The sequence below is a fragment of the Perognathus longimembris genome, chromosome 2 (assembly GCF_023159225.1).
Source record: "Perognathus longimembris pacificus isolate PPM17 chromosome 2, ASM2315922v1, whole genome shotgun sequence".
Taxonomy (NCBI): Eukaryota; Metazoa; Chordata; class Mammalia; order Rodentia; family Heteromyidae; genus Perognathus; species Perognathus longimembris.
The window spans coordinates 127,082,840-127,096,816 of NC_063162.1; the positions used below are offsets into that span (position 1 = coordinate 127,082,840).

The following is a 13,977-nucleotide window of genomic DNA, read 5'->3' on the forward strand; positions in this document are numbered from 1 at the left end:
ATAGAAGGCTTAGATAGGAAGGTCAGGGTCTGAGGTCAGCACCAGACAAAAATATGAGACTCTATCCAATAAATCAATATCTAATAGTAAAATTCCAATAGCATCAAACCAAACTATGAAATGCCCAACAAACCTAGATGAGTAATGGTGCAATCTTCCATCTTCTGCAAGAATGAATCCTTTCTCGCATGATAACACCAGACCACTGTCAGTCTGAATGTAGAGGTGAAGCTGGTGGATCAGCACAATCTCTTTTACAATATTCTCAGTGGTGGGAAACTAGCTAATGGTGCTATTGGTTGCTTCTCCTTCAATCTGAAATCTTTCCCACTGTCACCAACATGCACTGGTCCTTTCTAACATGAAGACCACATAGAATTTCTATTTTCCAAGTCTAGGAAAACAGCTTGATGAGAAGTGAAGAAATTAAACAACCATCATATTTCTGTGCTGATCCTAGGAGAGATTCTAACAAAGGATTATGAGTCAGTGCACAAACCCACAAAGAATACTTGATAGATGTGTCTAAACATGCTAGCCTGAGGTGAGTGTCTTTTTTGAAATTACAGTATAAACAGTGCATAGGAAAAAAAATAGAAGTGCAGCTAATTAGATCTAGGCTAGAGAAAGTTATTTGCTGTAGTTTTCCACTCAGTTATACTTGACAAGCGAATTCAAACTGCTTGGTTGTACATGTGGTCCTCTTTCAACTTAAAGGAGGAATGACACACTTAAAATGATAAAGTTACATGGTAAAAAATAGTATCATAAAGAAAACTTTGAGGGGGAAGAAAAACTCAGAGGAAGCCACAGCTTCACTTATGATCCATGTTCACTAACTTTCATTATTAACAAGGAGATGAAACCTATTATAGCTAAATGTGCATGTGGTGCTAAATTTAGCAACTGTTCAGTGGCATTGAAGTACAGAACAACTTGAAAGCCTAGAATGGATTTTGCAATGCAAAGTAGAGAGATTAGATTAAAATTAAAAATACTGTTAATTTAGGCTAGAATGAGAAATCATATTACTTAGTATTACCTTGAATGTACTTGAAGATAAAAATAATACTGTTTTGCATTTTACTTTTTTAAAATTAGATTGCTATATAGGCCAGATAGATGACTACAAATTTTCCACTTTATATGCCTAAGAGCAGTTTTGCAAATTAGAAATGAGAAAAAATTAATTATAAAAATTAAATATACTCTATAGAGTATAAGGGAGTCACCTTGGTTCAAATAATGGAATCAGATTTAAAATTATTAAGAATAGGAAGTGGCACCGTGGCTCAAGAGCTAAAGCACTAGCCTTGAGCTGAGGAGCTCAGAGACAGCTCCCAGGCCCAGAGTTCAAACCCGCGACTGGCGGAAAATTAAAATTATTAAGAATAAATTTGTGGAATAGATTTGTATCCATGAATTTGAAATGTGAACCTCAAATCATGAGCTAACAATCTATGGACATTATTTTCGTACTACACTTGGAATTATGTGATGGTTCTAAGTGCTGAATATTGTTTTTAATTGTGCAATTAGAAAAGGAAGATATCTAAGTGTGACTAATTCCTGAAATCCTCACAAATTATGGGTCCAAAATATTCGATTTTTAAAATAAAACAATAAAGTTGAGAAAATGATATTTTATATATCCAGAATATTTCAGGCAACAGATTTTTATTTGGGTTAGAATTGCTGAAATGAGAATACACTAACAAGAATTAGAAGAAAGTATAGTTCCACTTGAAATCTCAGCAGAAAGACTAATCTATCTTAGAGTACCTTCCCACGAGTAAAGAGACTGAGCAGCATACTAAAGAATAAGTAGCATAAGTAAAGTAAGTGGAGAATATTGTTAGCTTTTGTGATTAGTTTCAGAAGCAAGGCACTGCTAGGTGCTGGTGACTCATACCTGTAACCCTAGCTACTCAGGAGGTGGAGTTCTAAAGATCCTGGTTTGAAGCCAGCTCAGGCAGAAAAGTCCATGAGACACTGATCTCCAACTAATCAACAAAAATCCAGTAATGGCTCTGTAGCTCCCAGTGGTAGAGCCACCAACCTTAAGGGAGAAAAAGCCAGGGACAGGGCCCACTTTATTGTAAGTTTAGGAAGCTAAACTCCAAATCTAAATCCAAATCTCGCCTGAGATTTGAACATAAGTAAAACAGAAGTATCTGTTTTGAGTTTCAATGTTCACTTGGAAATGAAAATCTCATCTGTGTTCATTAGTTGAACTTACAATATCCTATGTTCGTGATTAATATCTGACATAAATAAGTATCCTTCGTGACTTGAACCTCAACCTGAGCCAGTCATCTAGTTCTAAATATTTCTTAAATCCCCATTTCTTCAGGTGTGTGGGGTTGTCATTTCCACTAGTACAGGTGATGCCAAATAGCATTAGCATTTCTACAAGACATTTCAAAATCACATTTTAGCCTGCTGATTTAGCTTTGGACTGTACTCTAATCATGCTGAAGTGAAGGCAAAAGGCCGAGAGAGATTATCAGGAAGACCTTGCTTCAGAGGCATTTCTACTTTCCTTCTGTTCACAGTACTCAGATCAACAAGGCAGCTTACTTTGGGGGTATTGTGTTCTGATCCCCAACATAAGAAAAATAAAATTTATAACAACATTCTAATGCTCAGAATTCTAAATATATTCTGGTTGTAGACTAGGAAAACTGTACTTTTTTTTTTTTCTTTTTGACCATCCTGGGGCTTGAACTCAGGGCCTGGGAGCTGTCTCTGAGCCTCTTTGTGTTCAAGGATAGTATTCTACCACCTAAGTCACAGCCCCACTTAGGCTTTTTTTTTTTTTTTTCATAAGGAGGTTTATTAGGGGGGCCATAGTTCCCACGGGAGAGGGAGGGAGCTACTTGGCGTCTGCACCTTATCCCACTTAGGCTTTTATTCCTGAGAAGTTTATTGGAGATAAGAGTCTCAAAGGCTTTCCTGCCTGGGCTAGCTAGCTTCAAAGCAGGATCCTCAGATCTCCGCCTCCTGAGTAGGTAAAGAAATTACAAGCGCCAGTCACGGCACCTGGCTTGCACTTGCTTCTTTAACATCTATCATTTACTGACAGGCTGCCTCAAAATGTCTTTTGATAGAATGATTTATAAAAGAAACACAGTGTCTCACCCAGCATACCAGTAACCACCACCACCACCTCAACGAAAAAAAATGCTCTTTATTTTTTGTTTAAGGTAACAGGTACAGAAGAAGCCCAAATCATCTCATTTACACTTAAAAAAAAGCTGAGATTGAAACCAGTGATAGCTAGAAAACTTGGAGGATAAACAAAAGCACACCTTGTCAAGATTTCTTTGGGCCACCCAAATGGGCAGGGGGGAGACAGAGCACAAGTCCTACCTAGTGGCTGCCCACCCAACCCAAATCCCGAGCAGGAGGGGGACAGGGTATAGAGGAACCCATAGCTGCAAGGAAGACTTTGGACTCTGCGGCGAACACGGCTCCGCCGAGTGCCTCAGTTTCCCTCCCTAGGTAATCGGGCTGATCGCGGGAACTGTGGTCAGGACGGAGAGTCCCTCAAGCCTTCCACCACGCTCGGCTGGCGAAGCACACCCCCGGCCTCAGGTGTCGTTGATTCGGTCAGGAGTTCCCTTCGGGGGGCACCTGGCCTGCCTTTCTCAGGGTTAGTAGAGTGAGAATAAATGGCAGCCGATCGCGAAGGGGCCGAGGCCACGTGATCGCGCCACGAAAGCCACTTGTGGGGGCCTCCGGAGAGCCAGCACCGAGGCCGACCGGCCGGGGCGGGCTGCGCGCGGCGGCCCGCGAGCTTTCCCGCCGCGCCCGCGTCCCCGGCAGCGGGCGGACTCGAGGGCGCTCGGGAGGCGGCGGGCGGCGCGAGCGGCGCCTCGGGGCCGGTGAATCATCCCGAGGCAGACACGGGGAGTCGCGGCAGCAGAGAGCAGCGCTGGAAAATGGCTGAAGCGGCCACGGGCTTTCTGGAGCTGCTCAAGTCCTGCATAGTTTGGTCTTGGACTTATCTGTGGACCGTGTGGTTCTTCCTCGTACTCTTCTTGGTCTACGTCCTGCGGGTGCCCTTGAAAATCAACGACAATCTGAGCACAGGTAAGGCCCGGGCCCCGCCGCTGTGTTCCCCGTTCCCGCCCCTCCCCCCCACTCCGGAAAGTTAGTGCAACTCGCGCGGGCCCGCGGCCAACCGGGGCGGGAGCGCGGGGGCGCGCGCAGGCGCGTCCGCGCGGGCGCTCGGGGACGCGCCTGGGCCCGCGGACGCCCGCGGCCACGGCGCCTCAGGTAGCGGCTGAGGAGAAGCTGCGTCCCCTCTACCCGAAGCCGGGGTAGCCCTAACGACGGGGCTGCTCTGAGCCCCCAGGGGCTGGAGGCGGAGGAGGACGGGCGTAGGGAGCGGACACCTCGGGACGTCGGCCCTGAACCCCACGGGCTCTCCTGAGACGGACCTTCCTCCATCCTCTCAGCGCCCCGGAGCGGGCGGGCGGGCGGCGTCACCGACAACCGCCCCGCAGCGTCCCGTCCTGTCCCGTCCCGTCCCGTCCTATCCCGCCCCGCTCCGTCCTGTCCCGTCGCGACGGTACCCGGCGGGGACCCCCGGCGGGTCCTGGGCCCCCGCAGGCGCCCTGTGTGGCGGGTGGGCGGCCGAGTGTCGCTGCGGCGGCGCACACCCGGAGAGGGGACCCCGCAGGTGCTCAGGAGCTCCGAGACGTTGTCTGGTCGCCAAGCGCAATGTGTCCGGGACCGGACGAGGAGGTCGACCTGGAATTCCGGGGGGCCTTACCGGAAGTTTTATACGACCTTTGCTGGGCTCCCTGTCCCCCTAAAAGCTGTGTGGGTTAAAGTCCGCGTCTCCGGTCCGCGGTCGTCAGTGCAGAAAACAGGTCTGAGTCCCCCCCCAAAACTCGCAGCCACCAGGCGCACAGTCCCTACGCTCCAGAGAAATCTCAACCCATCCGCAACGCAACGCACACACACCATTTCCAAGGAAAAGTTATGGTCCTCCGAGTGTGCAAATAATTGTAGATTCAAGGTACTTAGGCCTTGGTTTAAAAATTATTTTAATGAGTGTTTTTGGAACCGATCGGATTAATGGTGATAGCTCCATACATATCATGTAGAGATTTGAAAATAAAATTCTCAGTAATCTGGGAAACCCTTCGAGTCCTGAATTATATATTTTATGGTATATAATGATTACCTATAATATAATGTATCACAATTACATATCATATACATAACATTATATAATAATATATTGTGTGATATGTTATGATATATAATATATTACAGTATACAATATGTATTATATAGAGAGGGAAGAGATAAATATATATCTATATTTACAGATTCATGTATATTTCTTAACATGTCATTTACAAACCCTGAGAAACCAGGTCTGCAAATGGGTTTTCCTGTGGCATAACTGAGGAAACATTATTTAGAACCCTTGCTAAAATGTTTTTAAGGTACTAAAGTTAATCACCTTAATTAATTGGAGCTCCTTTCCTACTGAAACTTTAACTCAAATCTGTTTGGTACTATCCCTTGGATGGTATCTCTATGAGACAGAATTCAAGCCTCTGAACTATCTCATTATTAGAATGAGTACTACTTAGCTCTTTGTATCCAGTCATTCCAGAGATTGGCTTTCTGGCTTTTCATGTGGGGTGGCAGCTTATCATTCCATTGTCTTTCCTGCTTCAGTCAACTAGATCTTTATAGTACTTTCTACCCCTAAAGTCCCATATTATTAAGAAGATGTTTGAGGACTAGAGGTATTGCCCAAGTGGTAGAGAGCCTGACTACCAAGCACAGGCCCTGAGTTCAAACACTAGTACCAAGAATAAATATTTAAAAAGTCATTTGAATATGTGTATATATTTATTGGTAAGTACACTGGATTTTTTTTCTCACAGAAACTTAATTGTATTATTTTAAAAATTATGTGGATGTTTTTCACTATTACACATTTACAATTCTTGTTTCAGGATTTGTGTCTGTATAAGTGCTGAAAGTAAGTTAATCATCTGTGCACATGTACACATATGAACACATGTGCCACATACCAGAACTGGCAGGAAGCACAATACCTTATTAGGAAAAGGCATAGATTTTTAAAGGAAAGTGATAGATTTCCAGCAGCTTTAAATCTCGCATTTCTCACAGATAGCATTGTCAGTTTGCGTAGGACCATTTCTCCCTTGGGCTCTTAAGAGATAAGACTATTTGAAGGTGAACAGGTCATCTGGTCTGTACTTCTTTAGACACGTGACAGGGTGAGCCTGAGGTTCCTTTCCCAATAATGCTCTACTTCTGTTTTCCATGCGGCTTCCTATACATCTCAGAAAGGAACAGCACAAAGAGAACACTCTCCTCTCTGCTCTTCCTACGAGAATGAGACTTTGGCATTGAATTTGTGAAATTAAGGCAATAAAGTAACTCAGTAGCCAACATTTCCTTTCTTTTTTTTTTTTTTAAAGGGAAAGTGAGAAGTTCTACTAGGAAGTCTGCCAAAAGATTGCCTGTCAATTACCTGTTATCTTTGCCAGATTCTCCATCCCTTGGAAACAAGTTCCCAAAAATTATTTTGGGAGAAGACTCAGAAATAATGTATTTGGTAGCAACTCCTGTAGGTGAAACAATGTCCCTCCTTGCAGGGAGATGGAAAAGGGTTCTAATGGAACTAGTTGTGTTCTTTAGCCCTGTGGGTGATGTGTGTTCTTTCTGTGATAAAGCATGTGTATCCCTGGAGAAGCTGATGAGTTGAGAACTGGCACAGGTCTCCCCGTAAGGTAGCCAGGGGCCTAGGATGGGGGCAGGTATCCACAGGTTGTCTTTTCATGTTTGTATTTCCACCTTGTATGTGGTTGCACTCAGAGGTGGCACATGAAAAGATGATGTATGGCTCAGATTGGGTGTCTTCAGGGCTTTCCAACATTGATGGCACTCTGCTCTTTCTCTCATTTTGCTTCATCCCCTTAAAGAATTTTCTTTGTGTTAATTTGGAGGGGTATGGTTTGTACTCAGCGTTCAAGACTGGGCTTGTTATTTATTTTCTTACATCTGAAACTCAGAGGATTCTCCTGAGGTAATCTGGCAAAAGTTTGAAGACAAGGGAGAAAGTATAGTGACAGGAAGTGGTTGCCAGATGAAGGACGAATACAAATTCCCCAGGAAACACTAAGAAAACTGTGTAATGTGCTATATAAACATCACTGGGGCGGGGGAGGTCAGAACTGTCTAGATGTGCAATTGGAAATGTGCAAGTGGGCAAATGTCACCACTTTTAAGGATATGTACATCTACACCTTTAATAGGCCATCCTCACACACTGTATGAATATTTAAGTGAAGTGGTTGAAGTACTTGCTTTCCAGTGTAGTGAGATTGAAGATGGTACTATGAATAAGAAAGTGGGTTTTTTTGTTGTTATTGTTTTCCTTTTGTCCTTGAGAAATGATCTTGCCATGTGTCCTAAGTGCTGTGATTATAAGCATTCACCACCATGCCTGGCTGAGAAAGTGCTTTTTTAGACCATAAAATACAATTTAAATCCAAAGCATTTTAGTAACCTGCTTTCCCTAGAGGCTTGTATTCTGTAGACTTGGCTCTCACAGTAAAATGACAGGTTAAAATATATAATAGGATCATTTTCACTGGAAAAGGGTTGGTTGTTGGAACTACCCTAATGAATATGTGTCGTACACATGAAATAATACCTCTCCTCATCCTTTTTATTGTGTTTGTAATGTCATCATGAAGATATCTATAAAGAGCTGCTTTCTAGAAGATAGAAAATATGTAATAAAGCATTTTTTTTTAAAGCTGCGTGCTGCAAGTGGTGCTGTGGCTGAAGTGGTAGAGTGCTAGCCTTGAGCTGAAGAGCTCTGGGACAGGGCCCAGGCCCAGAAAGCAAGACCCATACTGCCAAAAAAAGGATATATATATATATATATATATATATATTTTTTTTTTTTTTTGGTGAGGGTGATACTGCGGTTAGAATTCAGGACCTTTGGCCTGCTAGGCAGGTATTCTTCCACTTGAGGCATGCTTCCATCCCTTTTTGCTTTAGTTATTTTTCAAGTAGGATTTTGTGTTTTTGCTTGGGCACCATCATGGTCTGAAAATCTATCTGCTGTCCCCCTCATAGTTGGGATCATAGGTTTTCACTACCATGATCAACTTATTGATTATGCTTGGGGTGGGATGGGGATTATCACTAACTTTATCCCTTAGTTGGTCTCAATCCATAATCCCCCTGATCTCTGCCTCTCAAGTAGCTGGGATTACCGGCTGGAGCTACTGCAGCCTGCCTGTCTTATTTTGATGTTACAATGGAGCAGGACAGTTGCTCACGTATTACTTTTACCCATTTAAATATAGCAGAGATTCCTGTACTACCTACTGTGCTAAAATAAGAAACTGACACATCCAGTTAATTCTTAAGTATTTGTTGGCTGTGGTCATGGCTAGAGCAATCACTGTTTAATTGCAGTTACTAAATACTTTAGCAAAATAAGATAACATTTATCTGAGACAGTATTATTTTTCCCTCTGAATTCTGGGAAATTGTGGGCTAGATATTATCTGTGGAAAACTCTAACTTTGGTTCCCAAATAAGATTTGGGTCTCCAAATATAATAAAAGATCTTGAGTAAATATTAGTCTTTTAAATAAGCTTATAGCCAGTGGAAGAACTTTGAAGGAATCTCTTCGGTCAGTGAACAAGGCCTATTTATGTTATTATAAAAAGATTAAACAGTGGCAGCAATGGCAGTAAAGACACTAAGGCATAACACAGAAGTAGACTTTCAATGTGTGTGATCTAGAGATGGAAATATTTTCGTTTTGTTTTTAATTTAGTTGCAATGACATTTTGATGTATTACTAGTTTTCCAATTTCTACTCCGCTTGTCTCAGGAGTAAGAACAAAATTTGTCTCTCTTCCAGATTGTTCTTTCCTCCTTATTTGGTAGTCATTGCATTCCTGATAGAACAAATAAAATAATGCTGTTTTGCTGTTTATTATACCTGCTGATTCAGTTGATTCTCTTTTTATGTAGGGGTTGATATGACCTGGCCTGTACTTTGTCCACAGGAATGTGTGTACCTGTGTGCATCTGTGTGTAAATTGTCTTCTATTGTTAGCATTTTATTTAAAACAAAATGAAATAAATCATTTTTTTCCATTTTGGTTTAGACAGAATTTTGCTTAGCAATAAATATTATGTTACAGAACTATAACAATTGCCTGTTTTCATAATGGCTTCTTTTTAGGAAAGAATTTTGATGCCTGAAGCATGAGGGGTTAAATTACAGTTTTTAACTATTAAAAACTAGATTTCTTCTCTAAACTGGAATTTTATATATGTCGTCATTGGGTAAAAGTCTGAAAATGTAATTAAAATATTTTAGTAATAGCTGGACTATAATCCTAGCTACTCAGGAGACTAAGATAGGAAGATCATGGTTTGCTACCAGCCTGGGCAAGAAAGTCCATGAGACTCTTATCTTCACTTAACACAGAAGAAGCTGGATGTGGCGCTATGGCTTAAATGATAGAGTACTAACCTTGAGCAAAATGAGCCCAAGTACAGTGCCCAGGCCCAGAGTTCAAGCCCTAGGAATAGGGAAAATTTTTTTAGTGAACCTAATCACTCATATCCATCACCATTCTAAGAAAAACCGCAACAACTATAAACACTTGAGCCATGTTTCCAGCTTGAGTTTCTGCTGGTCATTTTGGAGATGGAGTCTTTTTTTTTTTTTTTTTCCCAGTCCTGGGGCTTGGACTCAGGGCCTGAGCACTGTCCCTGGCTTCTTTTCGCTCAAGGCTAGCACTCTGCCACTTGAGCCACAGCACCACTTCTGGCAATTTTTTATATATATGGTGCTGGGGAATCAAACCCAGGGCTTCATGTATGCGAGGCAAGCACTCTTGCCACTAGGCCATATTCCCAGCCCTGGGGATGGAGTCTTTCAGACTTTTATTTTTGAGGCCGACCTCAAACTGTGATCTTTCAGTTCTCAGTCTCCTGAGTAGCTAGGATTATAGCTGTGAGCTCTTCATGCCCTAGCCTTACTGTTGAGTTTGAGACAAAGTCTCTTCTCTTTGCCTGACCTAGCATAAACCTTGATCTTTCTACTTATGCTTCCTTCATAGCTCAGATGATTGGTATGAAATGCCATTACCCAGATTTTTGGTGTTTTTTTTTTGTTGTTGTTGTTGTTAAGATGAGTTCTCTCTAATTTTTTCATTAGGGCTAGCCTTAAACTTTGACTTCCTATCTCTATCTCCTGAGCAGCTGGGATTATATATGTGAGCTACTATGTCCTGCTCTATCTTTGATTTCTTATGGTAGGATATAGCAACATGTCCAAAATAGGATAGTACAATTCTTCAATCAACTAATAAATTAGTTTATCATATGATAATTTTAGAAACAAGATGGATGTTAGCAAATCAAACTACTCATGATCATATTGCAAGACATTAAAGTATTCTCTTCATTTTATCTCTATCACCCTCCCTGCATCACAAAGCAACTCAAACAAAGTTTCTCATGCTATATTCACTTAGATGGGTAGGTGATAAGCATATGATGACATGAGTAAATGATAACAATTCTGAATCTTCTCTGGCTGTGTAAGGCCCAGTAATGTCCTCTTATCCCCAGTGGTGGCCTTTAAATGCTCACCCTTGCCTATACGTTTTACAGCTGTACCACATTGCACCTAGCTCTGATGCTTACAACCTTGGTTACATCTTCCTTTTTCAGTTGGGACTTGAGGGAATAGCTTCAGTTAAGCAGTCTGCACAGGTCAGTGTCCTTGGGGACAGATCTGTAGGTGTAGCTAGACAGATCTTAATTGAGCTATTCCGCTAATAGTCTTCATTTGTGTAGTATAAGCACATATTATAAGGACATATTACCAAATGTTAACATGAATTTCTTAGTGTACAGTTCTGTGATCTTTTTTTAATTAAATTTTATTGACAAGGTGTTGTGCAGAGGGGGTACAGTTACATAATAAGGCGGTGAGTACATCTCTTGTGATATCTTACACTCATTTTTCTTTCCCTTCCCTAGATTAGGTAGGCATATACACAATATCCAGTGTACAAAAATCATATACAGTAACCATGTAGGGTTACTGTAGAGTTAGTGTACAGTTCTGTGATCTTAACACTAGTTACTGTATTTGTAACTGCAGATGATCCTAATAAGCACCTCACAGACAAGATAAAAGCTTAAGTCAGTGCCATTACATTCTCAATGTGCAGTATATTGTGGCTATTTCACTGTAGCTCACTGCCACTACTGTGAGACTTATTTCTGTCTGACTTCATCAATTGTTGTTGGGTTTTTTTTTAATGTTTTGGTTTTTTAGTTCATTTCTAGATTGGTATATAGATTTCTTTGCACTGTTCTCATTGTTACTAAGGCAACCATGCCTTTTGGTCCTAGAGAGATGATTTAATCTGGGGCACTTTAGCTCCAAATTCTAGGGGGTAATGAAGCTTACTCTTGAGGAAAGGGCTTCAGTAGGTCATTTGGCCATTCCAACGTTCTCTTAGATATGTTAGTGGTTGAAAACTTACTGCATGCTTCAACATCAGTGCATTTTATCCAGCCATGTGAGCAAGGAAGGTTAGTTCTTTAGTTCCAAAAACTGAGTCACTTTGTGGGTCTTCACAGGCTTTGATAAAACAGGTAGATTCAGGCCTTTGGCAGATATCTTCTACGAGAGAGACTAGAGGCTAGAGGGACTTGCCAGAGTACATGGAACAATGCACCTCTTACCAGACGAGAGAGACGTTGGTTTCTGATCCTCAGGTGTGAGCTATTCTGATATCCTCAGAGCTCCTTTCCCTGGAGACACCAATTTTATGAAGTTTTGCTGGTGACAACTCATCTTACTTCCCTCATCCACATTCTAGCTTCTTAAAAGGGCAAAACAAGAAATCAAAGATAGAATGAACCAATAATGCCTTAGAAAAGGCTTTTAACTAGAACTTTTTTATAAAGAAAATGGAAATTAAATGCTTAGATATGAATTATGGAGGTTAATTATGACTGGTAAAGATGTGGCAGCACTACATTTTAAAATATTTTTATTATAAAGGTGATGGACAGAGGAGTTACAGTTACAGAAGTCATGTAATGAGTACATTTCTTTTCGAACAATGGCACCTTTTCCGTTGTTTTCTCCTAATTTTTTCCCTCCCAAGCCCTAATGGCACTATATTTATGAACATCCTAGCAGAAAACAGATTGATTATACATCCAAACCAGTAATTAAGAATTTAATAAAAGGACTGTTTACAAAGCTGTGTGCAGAATAACAATAAAGAATAATTTATTGATAACAAAGGATCAGTGTGTAGCTTAAAATTACTAGCTTCACCTCTTTTCCTTCTGATGCAGCTCATTTTTTCTTATGGATCTTTACTATGCCAAGCTCATAATAACTTTCATCTGTTCTCTCTTTCATGTAATTAGTTAGAAAATCTTATGAAAAACTGTCCCTTCACTTTCTGTATCTTTCTTTATTTCATCCCTTATAATCTTATTATGGTAATCTTCCTGCTGATCTTCCTGCCTCTAATCTCCCTTACAACCAGGATATTGCTTTCAAATCTTTTTGATACCTAGCAAATGAGGTAGAGACACCAAATTCTAGTTGTAGTAGGCCTCGGCTTTTTTGCTCAGTGGACCTTTTTAACTTCAGGCTTAGTACTTTTCTTCATACTCCATGCTCCTGAGTGTTTTTTACCTCATACAATATCATTTTTATCATATTCATATGTTCATATTTTATTTTTGGAGGTATTGGAGTTTGAATTCAGAGCCTTGTGCTTGCTAAGGCAGGTGCTCTACTCTTTAAGACACATCTCTAGGCCCCCCCCTTTTTTTTGCTCTACTTATTTTTCAGATAAGGGCTCAAGTTTTTGCCTGGGCTGGGTTTGGATGTTGGATGTGGATTCTCCTACTTATGTCTTCCAAATAGCTAGAATTACAGGTGTGCACCATCATGTTTGGCTTGTTGCTTGAGCTAAAGGTCTTAGTAACTTTTTACCCGGGATATCATGGAACCTTAATTCTCTTGGTCTCTGCCTCCATAGGAGCTGGTATTACGGATTTAAGCCACGTAACTAGCTGCTGCTCATATTTTTTTTTTATCTAAAAAACTCTTACATTTTGATATTATTTATGGAGTTCAGATGATTCTACTACAACTATGTCATCAGAGAGCCCTCATAATCAGTGTCAGTGTACACTACCCCATTTATTTTTTCATCCTCCTATCCTGTGGACCTGTGGACCTTCCCGTTTCACTCTGGAGTTTTATTCTGCATCTTGGTGCATCCATGAATTTCAACTCCTTGCCTTGGCAGGTGCTGGGTGTTTTCCTAGCTCACTGCATTCTCTTATATAAACAGGTCTTCTGTGTGATGTTGGTCCCAATGAAAAACTGATAGTTTGTAGGGTGTCCCTCTCTCAATTCTGACTCATTCTTTTAAATGGAAAATTGTACATTCTGGTTTCCTTGAGTATATAAATCCTTTGCTTTTAAAATGATTTTAAATTTACTGAAAAGTTGAAATTCTAGTATAGTGTTCTCCCCCCACCTCCCCAGAACCATTGAGTATTTTTGCTGTTGTGGTCCTTGTGTACTCTGAAATCATTTTTAGTTTGTGTTGTCTACAATAATGTTCTCTTAAACAATCAGAGTATAACTACAAAAGTGAGAAATGAATATGATTGATCAGAAATTAGTAGAGCACCACCAAGTCAATTCAGAACATTAAGGTTTGACCAGAGATTCACATAATTTTCTTTATAGAGAAAGTAATCTAGTTTACAATCATACCTTGCCTTGCAATGTTTGTTTAGTATATCTTCCTTTTTTTTTCTTTTGTTTTCGTAATCTTGATATTTCTGAAGAATTCATACTGGTTGTTCAACCTGGC

At 40.9% G+C, this 13,977-nt stretch overlaps 1 protein-coding gene across 5 annotated transcripts in view; it reads left to right on the forward strand.

Annotated features, from left to right (window-relative positions):
• The first annotated feature begins 3,628 nt into the window (after positions 1-3,628).
• St7 (suppression of tumorigenicity 7) overlaps positions 3,629-13,977 on the forward strand; it is a 204,289-nt gene continuing 193,940 nt past the window's right edge. For 2 of the 5 annotated variants that reach the window (XM_048340111.1, XM_048340110.1), the window contains exon 1: positions 3,635-4,095. In XM_048340111.1, coding sequence (XP_048196068.1) covers positions 3,945-4,095 — 151 coding nt within the window. In that variant the 5' untranslated portion in view covers positions 3,635-3,944. Of the gene's footprint in view, positions 4,096-13,977 lie in introns of all 5 variants that reach the window. The other 3 variants (XM_048340114.1, XM_048340112.1, XM_048340113.1) reach the window with 3 other exon arrangements.